The 23,540-nt window shown below is 46.9% G+C and overlaps 1 protein-coding gene and 1 long non-coding RNA gene across 12 annotated transcripts in view; both read left to right on the top strand.

Annotated features, from left to right (window-relative positions):
• The first annotated feature begins 8,440 nt into the window (after positions 1 to 8,440).
• The window catches only part of tspan4b (tetraspanin 4b), a 33,988-nt gene continuing 18,888 nt past the window's right edge, over positions 8,441 to 23,540 (top strand). Inside the window, exons 1-4 of one of the 9 annotated variants that reach the window (XR_011517218.1) lie at positions 8,441 to 10,612; positions 10,764 to 10,831; positions 11,002 to 11,058; positions 15,222 to 15,433. Coding sequence is in view for 6 of the 9 variants with exons in the window: in XM_070546956.1 (XP_070403057.1) it covers positions 11,747 to 13,330 (1,584 nt within the window). In the remaining 3 variants the exon portion in view is untranslated. The other 8 variants (XR_011517217.1, XR_011517219.1, XM_070546959.1 and 5 more) reach the window with 8 other exon arrangements.
• Positions 15,669 to 21,110, top strand: LOC139063906 (uncharacterized). 3 transcript variants are annotated; one of them, XR_011517222.1, is made up of 3 exons: positions 15,669 to 19,665; positions 19,806 to 19,989; positions 20,326 to 21,110. It is a non-coding gene; the product is annotated as an uncharacterized lncRNA (long non-coding RNA). The 3 variants fall into 3 exon arrangements; XR_011517223.1 differs by having other exon boundaries at positions 19,806 to 20,229; XR_011517224.1 differs by having other exon boundaries at positions 19,806 to 20,265; positions 20,369 to 21,110.

Below are 23,540 nucleotides of genomic sequence, written 5' to 3'. Positions count from 1 at the left end.
CTTTCCAGGGAGGCTGAGGAGTGTGATCCCCCTATAGTTGGAGCACACCCTCAGGTCACCCTTCTTAAAGATGGGGACCACCACCCCGGTCTGCCACTCCCTAGGAACTGCCCCCGATGACCACGCAATGTTGCAGAGACGTGTCAACCACGGCAGCCCTACAACATCCATAGCCTTGAGATACCCAGGTCGAACCTCATCCGCCCCCGGGGCTCCGCCGCTGTGTAGTTGTTTGACTACCTCAGCAACTTCTGCCCCAGAGATTGGACAGTCCATCCCCAGGTCTCCTGGCTCTGGTTCATCCTCGGAATGCATGTAGGTGGGATTGAGGAGCTCCTCAAAGTATTCCTTCCAACGTCCGACTATAGCGCCAGTTGATGTCAGCAGCTCCCCATCCCCACTGTAAACAGTGTGAGCGAGTTGCTGCCTTCCTCTCCTGAGGCGCCGGACAGTTTGCCAGAACCTCTTTGGAGCCGATCGATAGTCTTTCTCCATGGCCTCACCAAACTCCTCCCACGCCCGAGATTTTGCCTCGGCAACTGCCACTGCTGCACCCCGCTTGGCTATTTGGTACCTGTCTGCTGCCTCCGAAGACCCACAGACCAGCCACGCCCTTTTCATGGCTTTCTATAAAATAAGTCTTTGAATCACTCTTAGTCTGACCTCTCAGCTGAGAAAGCTCTGCCAGGGTAGAGTCACCTGGAGCCGAGACCCCGACACAACAGCCTTCAGCCTTCATAGAGATGCACAAACCCAGCCACCGCGTTAAGGTGGTGATTCAGCGGATGGGACTCACTCACTCACTCACTCACTCACTCACTCGCTCGCTCACTCACTCATTCACTCACTCACTCACTCACTCACTCTAGGGCTGGGCAATACATAAAAAATGTGTTATCGAAATGTCTGACTCTTATCGAGATCATTTTGCCATGTCAATAAATTGTATCATTAAAAAAAGAAAATATGTGTGATGGTTGGCAACGTTCATGTCCCTTTAAGAAGCTGTACCGCCTTGAGTCACGTAAAAATGGCCGTGGTTGAGATAAGCCAGTTCCGCGCAGATTAGATCACCGGTGATCGGCGCGCAGTGCATGCCGGTTAGATTTGTGTCCGACTTGCTCTTACACCATGCCTACGTAGGCATCGTGAGATCAAGGCGGCAGCAGATTTTGGAGCAAAATTCTGCAGTTGTTCTCCACCGGCTGAAAAACCTAGGGCGTGATGGGAAACGCCTGGCTCTCACCTGATCTAAGATCTGATTGGTTCCCATCTTGATCCAGGTTTAACTACCTGATATGAAGTGGTCGCTGCGTACTGAAAAACTTTTGCTCCCGGGATCCCACAGTTTCATTTTAGCCCGGTCACTAGCGCGTTTTATTGCAATGATCCAATGTTTGCTGTGTTCAGGATCTCGGGGAATTCGGCTCTTCCCTCATCTTGTCCGCGTCTGTTATGGCATCCTGGGGTTTCTAGTTTGGGTTTTCTGAAAATAACAATAGCCTAACTGCGGGCAACTGCCTGCCAAGATGGTGCCAGTTGATTTGAACTGTTGCATGCCGGGAGAAGTGGCGTCAACTCACGGAGCTCTTTGCAGGCCATGTGAGAAACGTGTTTTGTCTTCTTTTGCCACGTTTCCTGTGAGCACACTAAAACTACAGCTGATAACCTTTACTTTTTACAACAGTCATGCCTTCATGTGCACATGTCTACAACATATGATATCCACAAGCATGTGAGGATGTGTTTCGGTTGCTAACAGGCACCAGAATTAAAATAAAAAATTAAACTATGAACTCTAACGCGATATCTTCACCCATCGTCACCCGCGAGCTACACATGTAGGCAAATCTGTCCGACTTAAACGCCGGCTTTCAGCCACTCCCCCTGCTGCGTCCGTCTGCTCTCGTCTCTTTTCCAGGCGAGGCGCGGCTCAACTCGAACACGGCCATTGACTCAGCGTAATACATGTGACACCTTTTGTTTCTGCGTGTGCCTGTAGCTATCGTCCATGTATCGTTATCTAGGTGACATCCTCTTTATACCGTTATTATGACTTTGGGTGATATCGCCCAGCCCTAACTCACTCACTCACGCATTCACTCACTCACTCACTCACTCACTCACTCACTCACTCACTCACTCACAGCCAGAGACGTGTGGGGGGAACCGGAGCACCCGGAGAAAACCCACGCATACATGAGGGAGAAAATGCTAACTTCACATGGAAAGGATTTGAACCGGTGACCTCGCTGTGAAGCTAAACTTTCTACATCGTCTCCAACATGCAGCCCCGTTTTTTTCCTCTGGCTGTGTGTGTTGGGGGGGTTCAACCAGTCACGTGATCTGTTTATGACGTGGTTTTGTGTTTCCGTCGACACGCCGGAGTCATAAACTTTTTAAAGCGTCTCCACATAGAAACACTCTTCTGGTGTCTGACTGTCTGTGGACGGTCCTCTTTAGGTGGACAGTCGTCATCATGGAGACTTACAGACCCAACCAGTTCTGACTCGTGACAGATTTCAGTCGGAGGACAAGTGTCTGTGTCCGTCTGACAATTCTGAGTAGGATCTGTCTCCAGACTCTCCACAGGTGTGTGTGGGTCTGGTGAACTCCCTTCAGAAGCAGCCTGGAGCTCAGAGCAGAGACGGTCTTGCAGCTGCAGTCTCAGGGCTTCAAACTCTTCTTCATGCTGCTCATTAATTCTGAGTTTCTCCAGCTGAAGGTTTTTGATTGCCCCATAGAGTCTGGTCTCTGTGTCCTCCATAGTCTGCAACTTGCTCATGAGATCTCCGTTCTTCTTCTGCAGATCTCCAATTTCTTTTTCTAAACTCTGATGAACTGAGTCTTTGTTGTGACTGTTCTGTAGTTCTTGCTCTAACTGCAGGCGCTGCTGGTTTAAACGTTCCTGCAGATCTTCACAGAGACTTTCCTTTTTCTGCAGCTCATTCTCTAAAGTCTGCAGTCTGTTCAGTCTGGTTTCTGCGACATCCTGATAATAATCCAGTCCCTGCTCTAATTCATTAATTTCTATCAGTAAATTGTCCTTACTGATGTCTTTTTTCTGCTGTTTTTTCTCTAACTGGACTCTCAGCTGCTTTTCTTTGTTAAAACATTCTTCCAGTTTTACACAGAGAGAAGATTTCTCCTCCAGCTGTGCAGACACCTCATCCAACTGCTTCTTCATGGAGTAAAAATTCTCCATCTTGGCTTTAAGATCTGTGTTTTCTTTCTCTAATTCTCCAATTTGCTTCCTGAAGTGCTGATTGTTTAAATCTTTGTAGAAACTGTTCTTCTGTTCGTCTTCTAGCTGGCGCCTGAGGTCGGCCTGGTCCTCTAAACGCTTTTGGAGATCTGCACAGACGCCTTCCTTTATCTGCAGCTGAATTTCTAAAGCCATAATTCTTTTGTGCTGGGTTTCTGGGGTTTCTGCCTCACTTTGATGGAAACCCAGTCTCTCTTCCAGTTTACTGATTTCTTTCTTTAAGTTCTCGTTACTTATGTCTTTCTCCTGAATCTTCTGTCTTTGGTGGGCTCTGATCTGAGATTCCTGTTTTAAACGCTTCTGGAGATCTTCGCATAAATCATCTTTTTCCTTAAGTTGAATATTTAAAGTTCTCACGTTTTCTTCATGGGTCTCTCTTTTGCTCTGGTAATAATCCAGTCCTTGTTCCAGTTCATTAATTTCTCTCCTGTAAAAAGCACAATCAGACTCGGCCTTAAGTCTGTTTTTCTTCTCGTTCCTCAGAGACTCGTTTGCACGGCTCAGATGGTTTTTGAGTTCACTCACCTGCCTTAAAAGTTTTTCCACGTTTTCATGTTTTTCACAAGCAGCTGATTCCTGCTGGACTTTTCCAGATCCAGGAGTTTTTTCTAGTGGTTTCAAATCATGTTCGGAGCTTTCTTGGCCGTCTCCGTCAGAATCAAAAGTTTTTTTCAGATTGTAATCCACTTCTGGATCTTCGAGGCACATCTCATACCAAGACGGTTTTGTTTTACTAGAGACGTTGTTTCCAGGCATTTCTGGCTCTTTGTGTAAAATATTCTTGTGTTTGAGAGAGAAAGTCAGAAACGCGATGATTCTCACGAGAGCTCTGTCACACGTGTGTTAACAGTGAGCTGTGGAGTCTACTACTGACTGACGAGCCTTTGATGACGTCATATAGAGCACGCAGACGCTGGCAGGGCCCTTTATGTTGTGCTCCTGATCTCCTTTATTCTTCTTCCGTGGACGTTAACGCGTGCACCCTCCCAAGTTATACATCAAAACGAGCGGCTCGGCAGTGGGAGATGTACTCTTTGGTTTTCTAAGCAATCCGTTTTACGATGGCGGAAAGATTTGCAAAAAACGTGTGTGCCATTCAAAATTTGCATTATTATCCATTAAATATGCGCATAATTTAATTTGTTTGTATTTATTTCTTTAGTTATTGACTTATTTTTAAGGAGGATCAAACCACTTGAGATTAAGCATTTCGTTTACAAGTGAGCAGAGGTGGAAACGAATTGAGTAGCTTTTTTGTTTATTAATACTTTTTAAGTTGTTTTGAAAATCCGTACATTTACTTTTACTAGAGTATGTTTTTTTAAGAATTGTAATTCGCTATTTCATCATATCCGTAACTGAAAGAAGTTGTAGCTTAATGAATTAAAAATATTGCATGAGTGCCGTGTCTAAACGGGGAGGGGGGGTATACCTTAGGTAATGAGGACAAACAGACATTTTTACCGCAGTTTTCTCAAAAACATCAGTTCAGTCCCTGTGATCAACTCGCTGTTTACCTCCTCTCTCCCTCCTCTTCTGTGGGTTGGAACCCGCACCTTAGCGCACCGGTGTGACGTCATCAGAATTCTGCTCGGTTCGGTAACCAGACTCGGTTCCGTATTTGAAACGTGTTTCCCTACCGCTCCGCACGGCAGCGGCAAAATAACGTTTAGCGCTCATAACAGGCGGATTATCAGCACTTTGCTCATAAAACAGAAGACCTGCAGGCCTCTGTGAGTTCATCCTGATACTGTTCAGGTGTAAACATTGTGCTCCATCCCTGTGTTTGAACTCAGAAGATGCTCCTTGATGCCACAGATATGTGATGATTTAGCTTGTTTCTTTATTTTACTCCAGAATAAGAGATTAAATTATTACTAAAGCAGTTCAATGTAGTTAAATTAGTCATTCACATGATTCTAACATGCTGCAGTGTGTGTGTGTGTGTGTGTGTGTGTGTGTGTGTGTGTGTGTGTGTGTGTGTGTGTGTGTGTGTGTGTGTGTGTGTGTGTGTGTGTGTGTGTGTGTGTGTGTGTGTGTGTACAAATGGCTGAACATGAAAATAGTCTCCTACACCTGTCTCCTGCAGTAGCTTCTGATAGAAAACAGACGGTGAAACTCTAGGATCACAAAGGCCTGACAGATCTACGTCACAGTTTTGCTTATTGTGTCTTGGTCAAGTATGCGCTTGAGTATTTTTGGTTGGTTCATAGCATAGCATAGTTTATTTATATAGCACATTTAAAACGCAGCATGGGAGCTGCCCAAAGTGCTGCACCGGCTAAAACAAAACACAACCATTCGAAATAACTAAAACAGAGGATAAAAATCCCAATTAAAAGCAGATAAACATGATAAATACTAAGAACACATTAAAACAATGATACAATTAAACACTAAAACGAGTCACTGTCTAAAACCTAAAGAGTAAAAGTGGGTCTTTAAAATATTTAAAAACCACCAGAGATGGAGCCTGCCAAACTCCAATGGGCAATGAGCTCCATAGCTTTGGGGCAGCATGGACAAATGCTCGTTCACCCCGCGATTTGAATCGCATCCGCGGCGTGCACAGCAGCAAAAGGTCAGCCGACCTCAACGTGCGCGTGGGCACATGTGGAGTGAGCAGGCCAGAGAGATAGGGAGGTGCCAGGTCATTGAGAGCTTTAAATACAAAGGTCAGTAACTTAAACTGCACTCTGAAAATGACAGGGAGCCAGTGAAGATGTTGCCAGGACAGGGGTAATGTGGCTACGTCGGTGTGTACTCGTCAAGAACCTGGCAGCAGCGTTCTGGACGACCTGCAGCTGATTCAGGGCGGATACCGGAACACCATGGATAAAGCATCTGCCTCCCACTCTGTCTTGCCGTGTTCTGACTTCGGTTCGATCCCCCGTCTCAGCAGGAATTTATTTTCTTCTTCTTTATTACAGTTTAACCCTTCATCCTGTACATGGCCTTGCTCCGCAGTATCTGTGTGAGCTTTTAGTAACTTTCTCCCCGTCTCGGTCACTGAGGTCAGCCGACCAGTTTCTCCTGGAGGTGCCGAGAACAAAGAGAAAGCTCAGGGGTGATAGAGCTTTCTCAGTAGCAGCTCCAAGGTTGTGGAATGCACTCCCGATTCAGATTAGGATGGTTTCATCACTGTCGGGTTTTAAATCACTCTTAAAGACTCATCTGTTCTCAGTTGCTTTTAATTCAGTTTGAGAATGCATCTGTTTTTAGTAGCTTTTATGTCAGTTTGATATGTTTGTTTTATCATGTTTTTACTTTGTGATGAACTTTTTATCTTGTTTTTAGAATTTTTAGGGAACTTCTGTTCTCTTTCTTAACATTCGTTTCGATGTCTCACTATGGGATACGCCCCTCCGCGGATTCCTCAGAAGCACTTATCTCAATACGCCAATCCTGATTGGCCAGTGACCGTGACGTACGCGTCCCCCTGCTACTATAAGTAGCAAGCGTCCCAACGTACGCACTATTCAATCACCTCTTCTCGCTTCGGTGGTCGCTTATCTCTGAGGTAAGTTAGCTCAACTGTTCACAGACGGAGCCTTCTAATATTCTCTCCGTCGCCGAACGTTAACTTACTGTCCTTCTGTCCTGACCTTCACCATAGGCTCGGGGCATAACGAGCAGCTTCACACTCCAGTGCACCTGTTCGTTCTCTGCTAACACACCAGTTAGCCTACATGGAAGCCGCTCCTCCCACCAGAGGAGTCGACGGCGCAGGAGCTCGCCTCTGTACCTGTGGGAACAAAATCTCAAGCACAGACCCGCACAAGGTCTGCTCGAGCTGCCTCGGGCTGGAACACGCCCAGCTGGCATTGGAAGTCCCCGGGTCATGTGAGAGCTGTGCTTGCTTCACCCTGAAGAGCCTTCGCCGGCGGCTAGCGCGCCAAGCTAGCCTGTCGGGGAAGGACCCTTGCCTGCCGGCCCCTGGGCCACCGCCTGGGGACGCCAGCGAACATGTCCTCCCGGAGCCGGAACCGTGTGCCGAACTCAGCTGGGGCTCACAGCTCGAACCGGCCGGTCCGAGCTACCCCGTCGAGGACGTGTTGGAGTTGGACTACGGAGACGACGGGGGCACCTCGGAACTCCTCATTTCAGAGGAGGACGAGGATGACGACGTTTTTCTCCCCATCGCTCAGGCCTCCATGCCTAGCTTTCCGTCCTCTCCCAGGGATGGAGCGGCTTCCCCGGCCGCCCACCTGGACATGCAGTCAGTCTGCCGACGCGCTGTGACCAGGCTCAACATCCCTTGGCCCACCATGGTCACTGAGGCTGTCAGATCCCGCTACGAGGGAAAGAAGCTGCCTCAGGCCACAAGAGCGGCAAAGCCCCTCCTTCCCGCCTTCCCGGAGCTTCTCCAAGAAGTGAGGTCCTCCTGGGACAAACACCCTTTCAGCTCCAGGTCTCCTGTCCAAGGAGCCTCCTATCGCTGGACTTCGAGGGGATGGAGAAGGCTGGCATGCTTCGCATGCTGCCGATGGAACCGCTGGTTGCAGCCCACCTGCACCCACGGCTCTCGGCAACTTCCTCCAGGCCTCCCGCTCTCCCCGCGAAGGCGGACCGCTTCCAGTCGGTGCTGAACGAGAGGGCGTACAAGGCTGCCGCCATCTCCGCCCGAGCTTTGAATGTCTCCTCCATGCTCTCGGCGTACCAAGCCGAGCTCTGTGAGGACATGAATACTCCGGACCCGGAGGTGTGGGAGGAAATCACCGTACTGACCGACATCTGCCTGCGTGTGCAGCGCTGCGCGGTCCAGGCTACGGCTAAAGCTATGGGCATGATGGTGCTTCAAGAACGTGCACGATGGCTGAACCTCTCCAACCTCTCTGATAGAGAGAAGGAGGACATTTTGGACATGCCAATCGTGCCTGAAGGCATTTTTGGCTCTGCCCTGGCATCAATGCAGCAACGGTGTGAGGCCAAAAAGAAAGAGGATGAAGCCCTTCATCTCTGCCTTCCCCGTAAGCCCTCACCGGCGCTGCCGGCTCGGCCGAACCTTCCTCAGGCGGCTGTCCGAGCCCAGCCTCAGTTCTGGATCCCAAAGCGCCCGAAGCCTCAAGCTGTCCAACCAGCTCCTTCGGGCTCAGCGCCTCGACCAGTTTAGCCTCAGCGATCCGGCAACCAAGCCGCTCCGCCGCCGGGACAACCCACCCGACCCGGCGGTCAGCAGGTGAGGAAGAAGAAGAGGGCAGCCTGACGGAGTTCTTTCCCTCCAGACGCTGCAGCTGGCAGTTCCCTGTTCGCCAGCTCCTCCTGTTCGATGTTGCCATGGTGCCTTCTCCCCCCCTCACGGAACCCCTCCGGCAGAGTCCCCGAGCGGTTCAGGGTGGGGCCAGGACGTGCAGCCGGCTGTGCCGGCTCAAAACACACGTCACAAGCACTCACATTGTTTTTCACAAACATGTCACGCTCAAGGAGCATTAAAAAGTTCGCTGCCGCATCCAGACAAAATGTCAAGGGCGCAGCAAAAATCAATAAAAATGTTGCCCATGAACATTTCCAGGCGTGGGCGGCCCCTGGCGGACTCATCCGCCAGTCACGGGTCGTCCCCGTACGCCTGGGCCGTCAAAGCACAAAGCCCCCACGCATGCGCAGTGGTTGCCACGAGCACCGCTGCCCCACAACCTCTGGAGGGAGCTGCTGCTCCGTGTGTCACGGCTGTGTCACCGCTCTCCACTCACATGGAGGAATGGACAGCGGTTTCTGCTTCACATTGGGTGCTGAGAACTATTTCGAGAGGTTACAGGCTCCAATTCGCTTCTGTTCCTCCTCGATTCTCCGGCGTAGTGTTCTCCCACGCCCAGGGGACGTCAGCTCACATCCTTCAGGGAGAAATCTCCTCCCTGCTGGAGAAGGGAGCGATATGCATTGTGCCTCCCGATCGGTCTCAGAGCGGTTTCTACTCCAGGTACTTCCTGGTCCCGAAACGGGGAGGGACCGGGATTCGCCCGATCCTGGATCTGAGGGCCCTGAACCGATGCCTCAGAAAGTACAGATTCAAAATGCTCACGCTCTCATCCCTTTTGCGTCTGATTCACCAGAACGACTGGTTCACCTCAATCGACCTGAGGGACGCATACTTTTATGTTCCCGTGTACCCTCCACACAGGAAATTTCTGAGGTTTGCCTTTCAGGGAGTGTGTTATGAATACACCGTGCTCCCATTCGGCCTCTCGCTGAGCCCGAGGGTGTTTGTCAGGTGTACGGAGGCAGCGATCGCCCCTCTGAGAGGGAGGGGCATTCGGCTGGCCACGTATTTAGACGACTGGCTCCTGCTGGCACGGTCCAGAGAGGAGGCAGCGTCAAACACGCTGGTTGTGATCCCTCACTTGTGTGGTCTGGGTTTCAGAATAAACTGGCAGAAAAGCGCTTTACTCCCCTCCCAGAAAATAACCTTTCTAGGTCTGAATCTGGACTCAGGGGCGTTCACGGCCCGTCTCTCGACACCGCGCGTGAACGCGCTCTCGCTCTGCCTGGCGCGCTTCCGCCTACACAGTTCGGTGCGGTTTGCGTTATGCCTCAGGCTTTTGGGTCTCATGGCGTCGGCTATTTCAGTGGTACCACTCGGCCGTCTACACATGAGAGATTTTCAACGCTGGGTGGCTTCTCTGGGTCTCTCTCCAGTGCGCCACAGAGCGCGCAGGGTGACGGTCTCTGCAGCGTGCGTCGCGGCGCTCCGCTGTTGGCGTCACCCCTCCCTCTTGGCACAGGGGGTGCCTTTGGGGTTGGTTCTGGTGAGGAAAGTGGTCACGACAGATGCGAGCCTGTCAGGTTGGGGGGGGGGCTCCTGGAGGGTCGCTCTGTCAGGGGTGTGTGGAGCAGAGAGCTCTGGGGGACACACATAAATTATCTGGAACTCCTCGCGGTCTTTCTAGCCCTGAGGCGCTTCCTGCCTTTTCTCTCCGGCCATCATGTCCTGGCAGGCCCGGAGTGGCTAATCGGGAGGGTCTGGAGAATTCCCGGTGGGCCGCGCGATGTTTGGGCCGCATGGGCCGGTGCTCTCGTTTTTGTTTTTTATCATTTTATTTTTATTTTTTGGTGCCGGTGTTCAGTCATGGCACTGAGGCCGCCGGGCTGATCTCATACGCTCCTCCCGGCTGTCTCTACCTGCAGGCTGCAGCTCGTTTTTTTTCTTTTTGCCCAATATGCGCCTGTGCGCACCACGTGACCTCGCAGTTGACGGAAAGATGGAAAGTAGAAAGAGCAAGGGTGGCGCGGAGAAGGCAAGAATTAAAAAGAGGAAAGCGCTGGAAACAGATGCAGCTAAATGTGCAAAAATGAGCACCTTTTTTTCTCAAACAAGCTCGCAGTCTTTAACTTCAAATGAAGATAAAACGGGTAAGGCAAGTCAAGATGTTAAACTTTACCGGCTGCAAATCACCATTCAAGTTAATTAAGCATCAATAATGAATTATATGGCGTCATGACATAACGTTATGTAATATAGTCAACAGTATGATGTGACTGATGCCACCAAACTGTCTTGTAGCCCACAAGATCCAGTAGGCCTAATAAGCACCAGGCAGAAACCCACCATTCCAGAGTGGACATGTACAGGTAGGATTACTTATTGAGTCAGTGAACTGAATATTATTAAAATTTATATGATGAAAACTATCCTGGCTCTATATGAAAGTGTTCTAAAATGCTAGATGATTCAGCATTGATCAGAAAGCGTGTAAAAAGGAAAATGAATGCTGAATTGTGACAATTTTCACACAATGTAGTGTCAGAAGAAGAGCCAGGAGCCAGCAGTGAGGGTATTGCTCCTGTTGGGATAGAAGGTGAGCCAACTCATGTGCAAACATCAGTTTCATTATAATAATTTTAATGTCCAAATAATAGTAGTGACCTGATGTATTTTTATTAGTAAATGCACAAAGCCCACAACAGATAGTTATTAGAATGAAAGTAAAATGAAATAAGCCTGCATATTTTGCCATAGAAAATATTTTAATTGGTTACAAAAAATGTGTTTTCCATATCAAATGTGCTAAAGCTTTACAGATGATTATTTTAATTGTGTGCAGGCGAGTCTAGGGAAACTGGAAAAAGTGTGAAAGGGAGTGCTGAGTCATTTCATTTTAAAGGTTTGAAAATCTCAGAACAGCTGTTTGAACAGAAGGTAGATTGTTATATTGTTAGAGAATGTGTTGTAAAGAACAATGTTGGAGATGTGCACTGATGTTCAAATAAACCTACATTGTAAAGCAACTCTTTCTTGCACTGAATTACAAGGCTTTACCGAGTAGTGTGCTTTTGTAGACTATACATATAAAGTTCTAACATGATTTTAATAATAATTCATTAAGTGGGCCGGTCTGGGGTCTGAAACTCCAGGGCTGAAAATGTGTCCCACTCCGGCCATCATGTCCTGGTGAGAACAGACAACACCACGACTGTGGCTTATATAAACCGCCAGGGGGGGCTGCGCTCCGTGCGGTTACACACGCTGGCACGCAGACTGATCCAATGGTGCAGCAGGCATCTCCTCTCAATCAGAGCCACCCATGTCCCGGGTGTTCTGAATCGGGGGGCGGATCTGTTGTCCAGAGGGACACCCCTGTACGGGGATTGGAGCCTGCATCCAGCAGTGTTGGAACAGATTTGGATCCGGTTCGGCAGAGCCGTAGTGGATCTTTTTGCCTCCAAGGAGTATGCTCAGTGTCCACTGTTCTTCTCCCTGCGCGACCGAGACGCTCCACTCGGCGTGGACGCGCTGGCGCACGACTGGCCACGGGGACTGCTTTACGCTTTTCCCCCAGTGGCCCTGATACCACCCACCTTGCTGAGGGTACGAACCCAGCGCCACACTCTCATTCTGGTGGCCCCATACTGGCCAGCCATGCATTGGGTGGCAGACATTTTCCAGCTCCTGGAGGGCCAACCTTGGAAACTGCCGCTTCGCAGGGACCTGGTGTCCCAAGCGGGAGGCTCGATCTTCCACCCTCATCCAGAACGGCTGGCCCTGTGGGCCTGGCCCCTGAGGGGTGTGGGCTAGTGTCAGCAGAGCTGCCCCAGGCAGTCATTCGAACCATTCAGAATGCTAGGGCCCCCTCCACTAGGTCCCTATATGACTGTAAATGGAGGGTGTTTGAAGCCTGGTGTCAGGGCAGGGAGGTCTCACCCTTCCAATGCCCGGTGAACGTCATTCTGTCTTTCCTGCAAGACTTGTTGGATGGGAAGAAGGCTTTCTCCACCATTAAAGTGTACCTAGCAGCCATTTCCGCCCGACACTTGGGTTTTGGGAAGAAACTGGCAGGTCAACACCCCCTGGTGTGTAGCTTCATGAGGGGCGCGCGCAGGCTTCTCCCTGTGTCCCGACCCCTGGTGCCCTCATGGGATCTGTCCTTGGTGCTGTCGGCCCTCTCCGGGCCTCCATTTGAACCTATGGACGGCCTGGACCTTAAGATCCTGTCTCTTAAGGTGGTGCTACTCCTGGCTTTGGTATCTGCAAAGCGAGTTAGTGACTTACAGGCTCTCTCTGTGCACCCATCCTGCACCCAGTTTGCACCAGGTGACATGAAGGTGTCCTTGAAGCCCAACCCTGCCTTTGTGCCTAAGGTGGTGGGCTCCTTTTCTCCTATTATCCTCACAGCTTTCTACCCGCCACCCTTCTCCTCTCCTGAGGAGGAGCGGTGGCACAAGCTGTGTCCGATTCGCGCGCTCAAGGAGTATGTGAATCGGACGGAGAACCTTCGCAGGGGGGACCAGCTTTTTGTGTCACGGGGTGGGCCTTGTAAGGGGAAACCCGTCACAAAGCAGCGGCTCTCCCACTGGATTGTGGAGGCTATTTCTATGGCTTACTCCTGTCAGGGCATTCAGGCTCCTGTTGGGCTCAGGGCCCATTCTACTAGGGGCCTGTCTGCTTCTTGGGCCTTTTTTCGGGGGCTGTCAATCCAGGAGATTTGTGCTGCAGCAAGTTGGGCTTCTCCACTTGCATTTGCACGCTTCTATAAGCTTGATGTTTCGGTCCCTGCAATGACTCACACGATTCTAGTGTGGGGTCTTTGGCGGGCCAAGACGTATCACTGTAGGTTGGTGATCGCTGGATAAGCTGCCTGGCAATACGGGAGTCTCCATATCCCATAGTGAGACATCGAAACGAATGTTAAGAAAGAGAACTTTAGGTTACTATCGTAACCCCGGTTCTCTGAGTAACATGAGTGAGATGTCTCACCAGACAACCCTTCTTGCTGGGCGAAGCGAGAAGAGGTGTTTATCTTGAATAGTGCGTGCGTGGGGACGCTTGCTACTTATAGTAGCAGGGGGACGCGTACGTCACGGTCACTGGCCAATCAGGATTGGCGTATTGAGATAAGTGCTTCTGAGGAATCCGCGGAGGGGCGTATCCCATAGTGAGACATCTCACTCATGTTACTCAGAGAACCGGGGTTACGATAGTAACCTAAAGTTCTTTTTGGCTTGTTAAGCACTTTGGTCAGCTTTTATGCTGTTATAAAGTGCTTTATAAATAAAGTTGACTTGACTTGACTTCATGGTGAAACCATTTAAAACATCACAACCATTTTTGATTTAGCCCGCTGAAGCTCCAGGTGAGGTGAGCAGAGACGATTGGGACCAGAACACCAGAACTAAATGCTGCTTGCTTGGAAGTGACCAAATTCAAAGACATTTAGAGACCCAACACATTTAGCTGAAAATAATCAATAAAACTAAAATAAAAATATAATATTTCCCAATTTTTTAGAGTTGGTCTCATCTGCAACAGCGGTCTCCTTAGCAGCAGGAGGCAGAACATGAAAGCAAATGAGCAGATTAGCAATGATTTGTTTCTTAAATTTTCTTATCATGTAGACCTGGGATCGGGAGAAAACTCCCCGTTTCCCATGAGACAAAGAAGACACGCCCATCATGTGTTGTAGGTCCAAGGATGACCAGCTTAGGTAACCTCAAAGCTGCAGCTTCAGCAAAAGGAAATTGACCAATTCTAGGCCTCAGGAACACAGGTCTGCATGTTTTCCATCTCTCTGCTTCAGCATACCTGATTTACATATTTGTGTTGCCTCCTTGGAGGACATGCAGTGCTGCAGATGCCGGTTTATCACTCACTCATTGAAGTGATGGCAGCAGAGAACACGTGTTTCTCTGGCAACATGGAGAACAAACAGAGCAGGGGGTCCTGAATTAGGAAACGGTGACTCAGCGGAATTTAGCTTCTACATAAGCACAGCGCCCCCTGCTGATGATCAGCCAGCTAATGACTAACAGGTTTAGGGGATAGCATCCTGCAACACATGCACTGCAGTAAGCAGATAGCTGAACATGATGTGATGTGTTATACAATTAACAGAATACGAGAATCACACAAGACCTACAGATATAGCCAGTATTTAACTTACTGCTTTATGTCCTTCTTACCAAATATTTCATTTAATTATTGTTGATGTGTTCGGTAACAAGATGGCGCCTATGCTTGGCTTAGACACAGTCACCGGCCACTTTTTCAAACTTTTCTCCACTAGCCTTGTTACGGCTGGAGCCTTTTTTGTGTTGTGATTTCATTTTTCTGTGCATTTTTATGCTGCATCCGAGGAGCCTGCCTGCAGACTATGGCCTGTTTGCTCACCCTTGCTCCTCCCTGCACCAGCTGAGCTGGGTTTTCATCAGCCGCAAATTGCTTAAAGGACCTGCTGGAGCTCCTCACCAATGGGGACAATAGTGCAGAGCTGCCTTTCCTCTGGTCTGGTGTCTCCCACTTAGATATTTGATATTGAAGAAGGAATAAGCCTTAGGTGTAACCTGTTACCTTAGATTTTGTGCTCTCTTTAGAGTTATGTTACATTTTAGTGTTTGAACCTGTTTTGGTAAAAAGTTTTTTCTTTATCCATGGTGGTTTCTTTTCTGGAGTAAGACAAAAAAAAAGAAAGTAAATAAAACTTTTGTTAATTTTCCTTTGTGTCACGCGTCCTCCATGTTACCTCAGGCCGCCTAGACACCTGGTTGTAACAAGCCTCCTCTCTTCCACCTTGCTCCTGTCTGCATTCCTCTTCAGTAGTGTCCCTGCTACCATCTCCTATGATCGCCAGACTCTGTTGTCCTTCCGTTCGTTCACGATCGCCCAAGATGCACCGAGGACGTACCTCCCTGTTTGTTTATCTGAGTGGCGTACTGGCCCGGAGCCAAACGACGATTCCAAACAGGGCGCCTCCAGCGATGTTTGTCCGGTCCCGGGAAAACGTCGGAGGAAAAGAGGTAAACAAGCAGGAATCCAGGTGAGAATACGACTTCTCTTAAAGTGTGGTTTATCTAGTAAACATCAGCGTGATCTTCTAGCTTCTTGTCCTTTGTTTGGTGACCTGAGCGCCACTTCCGCATTCCTGCCAGGCCGCGTTGTGGCGCGGTTCATCCGTCCAAGTTTTTTAAGGTCGGTTTATCCTCATTCCTCAGTGGTTTCTCCTCCTGTTCCCTCCATAAGTGGTTTTTATAAACACCGTGGATCTAACCCTGCTAATTTACGTCCACTAACTCCAGCTGTTTCTGTAGTTTCTGATTCCTCCTCCTCACTCAGCATGGCTCTATTAAACACCCGCTCTGTTAACAATAAGTCCTTCCTGCTCAATGATCTAATTCTGTCTAAAAACCTGGATTTTCTGTTTCTGACTGAAGTTTGGCAGCACACATCTGATTATTCTGGTCTGGTTGAACTCTGCCCGAGTGGTTATTCTTTTCTTAGCCAGCCCCGGGGTTCTGGTCATGGTGGAGGCCTAGCTGTTGTTTTCAGAGACCATCTTCCATATAGCTCTACAACCTCTGGTCACTCTGCTTCCTTTGAACGGCAGGTGATTAAAGTCGGGCATAAGGACCCGTTCTACTGTGCTGTGGTTTATCGTCCACCTGGTCCAAACAGTTCTTTCCTTCAGGAGTTTAGTGACTTTCTATCCTCCACTGTGAAGCTGTCTAGACTGGTGATTGTTGGTGACTTTAACATCCACGTTGATGATCCCTCCGATCACTTTGCCATGAATTTCTCCAGCCTTATGGACTCCTTCAGCATTACCCAGCATATTTCTGGCCCCACACACACACCAGGGGGCACACTCTAGACATTGTTTTTACCCTGAGTCTAAATGCTGACAGTGTTTGTCCTGAGGATGTTTATATTACAGATCACCATTGCATTTTCTTTAACTTGTCAGTTTCTGCGTCCCCACCTCCTGCTCGCCGTGTGGTTAGTTCTCGTTTTCTTAATGAGAGCACAGCTAGCAATTTTTCTGCTGCTTTTGATCTGTCTTGTTCTTCTGATAACGACCCATATTCCTTAACTTCTCAGTTTAACGAGCACTGCCTCTCCATTCTCGACAACATCTGTCCTGTCAGAACCAGATCAGTTCCTGCAGTGAACCCTACTCCCTGGTTTAATGACAGCCTTCAAACACCTGTTGTGCGCTCTGGAGTGAGGAAGAGACGGTCACGTGACTCACGCCAGCTATATAACTTTATTAAACAGAAATTTTATTAATTATTATTTTTGTTATTGTTGAGGGGGCACGAACAGAAAATTCTTTAAAAAAATAAAAAAAATAAATAAATATAAATAAATCATTAAATCTCAAAAAGGGCACTTTGGGCACATGGGACAAAAGGGGCAGGGTCTCAAGCACCCTCCCCACCCCCCCACCCCGTCTGCACGTGCCTGCTGTTTAACCATGAAATTTAAATGTAATAGGGTAAAACCCAGTGCATTTAACATAATGCTGCACTTTAGAAAATGGGTTGAAATATAACATTTTGGTGGAGCTGGGTTCCGACTATCGGCTTGTGGAGCTCTTCTCCCCTCCCCGCAGCTCGGCGCATCTCTGTCTGATCACGGCTTCTGTCTGCTGTGCGGCTGCCGGCTTTCAGCAGCTTTCGGCAGACCTCTGTGTTCCACCCGGTTTTACCCAGCGGTCAGCCCGGCGTATCTCTGACTCAGAAGCTCTGGTGTTGTGCACAGTTAACTCCGGTTGTGGCTAGGTGGCTACCTTCGTTAGCTTAGCTCCCATCTCCACGTTAGCTTTGGGTTAGCTTCAGGTTAGCTTGTAGCTAGTTCAACCGGGTGTCGTCAGTTGATCTCAGCCTTACAGCCCCACCCTCAGCTCCACCTCTCTTCCCTGTTGTGGAATTGTCTGGGCTTGACGGAACCTGTGACGCGGTCAAAATGGTGGTGGTGGCCACCTCCCATTTAGCCTCAAAAATGTGTTATTGGAGCCTATGGAAATGAAATGTCCAGTATATATGTCGATGGGCAAAACCATGCCACACTAGTGAGGCTTTTTTCACTTCCTGGAATTCTCTACCTTTAAACATGGGACTAGCACCACTCTATGACCAAAACAAGTATTGCAACCAGAAAACTGAAATAAACAGGATTTACTATGCATATAATGGTACCCATTTTTCACCTGGTTACACATATTTTCTTCTTTTTTCTTCTTCCTGCTGCTAGATGTGTCAGTACTGCTGTTGCTGGCAAACTACATTTCCCAGAGCAACCTTCACTGCAAGGGGCACCAGCATTTGTGAAGCTGAGTGCTACCAGGGTGATGCAGTAGTGACCTCTGAACTCAGTTAAACTAAACTTCATGTATAATAAACATATTTATTGTGTTTTAAAGTGAATTGTAGTTTTTAAATGTATATTAATGCATTTGTGATTTTAAAAGATACATATTTTATCACAGACGTGCTGCAGGTGATGCTCATAAAATTAAAATATTTTATTTCAAACATATACATTCACCTACATTTCATAAAACATTCCATGCAGTTGTTTGAAAAGGAGTAGGGAGAAGTATATACTTATTTAATATCAGGACAGAGTTGATTTCTTTCAGCAATTAATTCAAAAAGAGAAACTTGTATATTAGATTCGTTCATCATTACACATAGACTGATGTATGTCAGGTGTTTATTTCCTCTATTTTGCTGATTATAAGTGACAACTAATGAAAATCCAAAATTCTGCATCTCAGAATATTAGAATATCATTTAAGACCAATGCAAAAGGAGGGATTTTAGAAATGTTGGCCAGCTGAACAGTACGAGCATAAACAGCACTCAATAGTTGGGGCTCCTTTGGCCTGGATTACTGCAACAATGCAGTGTGGCATGGAGTCTGTAACCCTGCTCAGATGTTATACAGCCCATGTTGCTCTGATAGTGGCCTTCAGCTCTTCTGAATTGTTGGGTCTGGTGTATTCCATCTTCATCTTCACAATACCACATAGTTCTTTTTATGGGGTTAAAGAGCAAGTAACGTCTAAATTAACTTTTTTTTTGCTGATGAACTGTATAAATGAGTGTCTAATAATGTTTTAAATGTGTGCATTCTTTATTTTAGCATTTTGGTGCATTTTCTTTAAAAATTAAAAATTCTGTCTAAAAACCACAGTAATGCGCCACCTTCAGCTGAAAACATAGAATTTTAGTCATTTTGAATAAATTTTAGCCAATGGCTAAAGAGTAAAGTACTACGTAAACCAGTAGAGTACTACGTAGCAGCTCCGTGCCAAAGTTATAAAAGCAACGAGCGTCTCGGCCACGCCCTGTGGCGAGTGGGAATTGGATTTGCAAGCGAGTGTAGGAGGTCAGCGGTAGTTCAGCATTAGCATATAGCATTAGCATATCCTAGTCTTAGCATATCTTTTAGTGTTATAAATACTTATTTAGTGTTAGATTTGGCTGTTGGATATTATAGTTTAGTTAGTGTTTGGCTGTTAGTGTAATTGGGAAAGTATTTCGGGTTTAGTGCTCCATATCGTCTTAGTATTGGTGAGTAGGTGTAGTGTAGTATGCTTGCGGTGACTCTGTGGGCATTTTACCCGCGATTCTGCACGCCTCCGTTTGAAGAGGGAGGCTGCCCACCGTGGCTCTTCCGCGATTTAGATGCAGCCCACCGACTCTGCTCCCCCACCACGGCGGGCTCCAGTCTGAGGTGAGTAAGCTAAATAAACGTTTTAACATCTTCTAAAGACAATTCCCTACCTAAATGCAAAGTCTGAGAGACGTGGTTCACTTCCTTTAGCTAGTCAGTCGGCAATTCTGCAACAGTGGCTCTAACTGACGCAGCACTTGACAGACAGCATTACAGCATGAAATCCAGCTTGTGAACAGGTTCTGTGAGGAATTCTGTTCAGGAGGTCACATTTCAGGCTCTCCACATCATATGTGACTGACTTTTACGTTATAATGATCACACACTAGGAATGTTATAAAGCGCCTATATAGGACAGTTTCTTTTGTATATTATCTGACTTTATAAACTCCCAACAACAATGTGCTTATATATTTTTTTCAGGCTAAATCTACCCAAGACACTGGCTGTCAGACTGATTTAGCTGCAAGAATGCACTTGTCCAGGCTGACGTGAAACCTTCCCTGTAGCAAAGGTGAATTATTTTTAATAATCTTCTATGTAAACATTTTATTATTACCTTCTAGTTTTAATTTATTTTACAGATTATTGTTACACGTGATTTTATGCTCTTTTAAACATTTATAAATGTGCTGCTTCTTTGTTTTTACATAGCCAGCCAGAATGGAGTTCACAGCCGCAGTGTGTCTGGTGACCCACGGGGACCATGATGAAAATTCATCTTCCAGAAGGTCCCAGAGCAGCGGCCACACCCCCTGAAAAGACCAAGGTGTGAGGTGTCTGCTGTTGATTCCAGCTTCCACCTCAGTGACGGTGCAAGCTCAGTGAACTGTTCAAGGTAAAAAAAAATTAAAACATTTCAGAATTTTTAAGATATTAACAATTAAATAAGTATGTGATTACATCATGACGGAGGCTACTGATTCTGCCCCCGTGACACTTGGTGGTGACGTGTGAGCTGATTCACCTGGAAAACAACTTTTACATTAAATATTTTGTTTTTGCTATCAAAAGTAAATTAACTAATAACCTGCATTATTGCAGGACACTCAGCAAAATATGGACTCTACACCATGAGGCAGGCACACGTTAATACTCTATAAGAGCACATAAGGTGAGCAACACCACATATTGTACACTGTCCTGAATTTGTTTTCTTTCTGCATCTCATTAGCCTGGCTGATCACCTGATAACTCCTGTCATCTGGTTATGACAGCATGAGGATGTCCTCACACACCTGTAACCTATCAGCTCATCTGGCAGAATAGAGAGAGAAGAGACAACACCACATCTCCTGTTCCTGGAAAGCCTTCAGCCATCCTTTGATGACTGAGAACCTCCATCAGCTCTGTCTCCTGTCTGCCTACAATTATTATAATAAATATTGTTTTTGACAAGTTTTTTTGTGCTGCCAAATATCTCATAGATTCCAGTTTTGATATTTTAATTGATATTTATAAATTACATTAACCCTTTGATGCATAATGGTCACTACAGTGGACAGGTACTCAAAATTGTTATTTCTTTATTTTTGCTATTAAGCACAGCTGTTGAAGACTTTATTGCATGCGAGCCCCTCCATTTGGACTTCAGTAAGCCAAGCCAACATATTTCATGTTCAGAATGCACGCTGTCCTCTGAGATGGACATGTAATAAATTATTTGTAAATGACCAAAATGTTACAAAAAAATATTTGTTGAAATTTGTTTCATTCACACCTAAAGATGAATGAAAAAAATTGTTTAAAAAATCATGGTTGAAGATCTCATAATTCATGCATCAGAGGGTTAATTGAATTATCACAATGCATGTTTAACTTGCTCTATTGTGATGAATTAAACTAGCACCTCACTGTTAAAAGCTCGTTTTAATTTCAAGCATGTTTAAGTATTTATGGACATGAACAAAAACAGGAAATATATAAATTGAGATTTATTTAATTAATATAACAAATAAGGGGGAAAGAGTCATTGAAAGGCACATTCTTCTGGAAGCTCCTGATCCTGATGACACCAGCAGAGGAGACCACCTGCAGACATCAGAGACCAGCTGCAGACACCAGAGGACCTAGAACCAAGAGAGCAGCTGTTATCAGTAAATAAATAAACCAGGGCAGTTTTAGTGAGCTGAACACATTACAGAATAATTTTCTCATGGGGCATTTTCATAACTTTATGCAGCAGACTGTAACTTGAGCCCAGAGCTACCGGAGAGCTGCTATCCAGCATGTTTCAGTGGATTTTCCTGCTTTAACAGGTTAGATTAACTGTTAAGCAGCTAAGCTATTTGTTGCTGATTAAAACCAGGTATGCTTAAGCAGATAAACCTCTAAAACATGCTGAATACTAGCTCTGGGGGCCGTGGAGACAAACCCTGCAGCTAATCCAATGCTATGGCTAACGGCTACTTACGTTCAGAGGTGGTTCTGTTGGGTCGGTTCTGGGAGTTACAGGCAACTCACAAGCTCACAACAATAAGGCTCAGGTCCGCTTGTCTCCTCTAAATAGACTTGGTCCCTTTCTTCTCGAGTGTCTGGGTAAGGAGGGGGAGAAACATCCTCCACTTCTAATAACTGCATAGAGTGAAGGGAGCTAGCATCTTCTAGTTAGCCGTCGTCTTCGTCACTGCTGCGGCTCCGCCCTCTCGGTCCTCCAGGCAACGCCTACTAATGTTGCATTTTTCAAAATTGATACGTGGGTGGAGAAGGACTCCGAGGCTCAATTGACCCGCTCTTTAAGGTCAGGAGACCAGGGACACCGTGGTCCTTAAACCAGGTACTGGTAGCTTTGGCACTGTCTGCAGGAGCCAAGTCCTGTTGGAAAATGAAATCTGCATCTCCATAAAAATGTTCAGGAGCAGGAAGCATGAAGTGCGCTAAAACTTCCTGTTAGATGGCTGCGTTGACCTTGAACCTCAGAAAACACAATGGACCATCACCAGCAGATGACATGGTCGCCCAAACCATCTCTTTTACAAACCATCAAACTTTACACCGGTCCCTCCAACCACCACCAGCAGGCAAGGTAAGTTAGGTATCTTGCCCAAGGAAGAAACAGCAGCATTCTCTGGTCAGAGCTGGGATGAATATGCAACCTTCCGATTACTGGACTACCCGGTCTACCTCCTGAGCTACTGCTGCCCCCATACCCAAAGAACTCTTGCTGAGACCACGAAGCCTCTTGTGGGTTGCAGAGAACTTGTGGACTCAACTCCTCTCCTCAAAACGACACAGACAATTAGTGCAGCCCACAGAAGTTAACGTATCCAAAAATCCAATGTCAGAGTGAGGTAAAGGCAAGGTCATACACAAACAGGCAGAAGTCAGCAATACTTATCAGGGGTTGAACAGGGATCGGTAATCAAAGTTCAGAGCCAAGGTCGGGGTCCAGACAGATGGGCGAAAGAATCCGTGAGGGGCAAGACAGACAGAATCCGTGGTCAAAAGGCTTGGTTGAAAATATCGCTGAAGTCTCTACTGGCACAAGGCTGTCGGTAATCTTGCAGGGAGACAGAGCCTGAGCTTTGCTGAAAAGGAGGAGTGCACAGGTGAAGCAAGGAGGCAATCAGGCAGGGCTCATGTGAAACGGGTGAAGCTTATATAGGAAACATTATTTCTGATTGGCTTAATGAACTGTGAATTGGAATGTTTATTATGTGAAGTGCCTTGAGACGACTCTTGTCGTGATTTGGCGTTATATAAATAAACTTGAATTGAATTGAATTGAATTGAAGCGGATTACCAAGGGGAGGACTGGCAGATAGGAAAAACAAACATGACAGGCATGGCAGAACAAGGTGGAATCATTACAGTTTTACAAACTGTCTGAATGACTAGAGTGTCTATCAGCTATCACAGCTGGCTAGAAGATAACTTCCTTCAGTTAAACTCTGAAAAGACTGAATGTCTGATCATTGCCCCTGAGAGCATGGTTCCCCTGATTAGTCTAAAACTTGGTCATTTATCCTCTGCCGTCAAGACAAACTTAAGGAAATTGGTTGTTGTTTTTGACCAATCAATGTCTCTTGAAGGCCACTTATCGACATTGGTCCGAAACTGTTTTTATCATTTAAGAAATATCTCCAAACTGTGAAGGTTGGTGTCAAAACATGAACTTGAAATGGTTCTCCATGCCTTTATCTCCTCCTGTCTAGATTACTGTAACACACTCTTCACATGCTCCCTTGACCACCTTCAGTTGGTCCAGAACTCTACAGTGAGGCTCCTAACTGGAGCAAACACAAGAACTCACATCACTCCTATTCTAGTGTCTCTGCACTGGTTACCTGTTAACTTTAGAGTCATTTTAGAATCCTGGCTATAACTTTCAGGGCTCTACATGGTCAAGCTCCTCCCTATATTACTGAACTGTTGAAGCCTTATGCTCCA

This window comes from Nothobranchius furzeri, chromosome 18 (genome assembly GCF_043380555.1).
Source record: "Nothobranchius furzeri strain GRZ-AD chromosome 18, NfurGRZ-RIMD1, whole genome shotgun sequence".
Classification (NCBI taxonomy): domain Eukaryota; kingdom Metazoa; phylum Chordata; class Actinopteri; order Cyprinodontiformes; family Nothobranchiidae; genus Nothobranchius; species Nothobranchius furzeri.
This window is presented reverse-complemented; position numbering and strand designations above follow the sequence as displayed.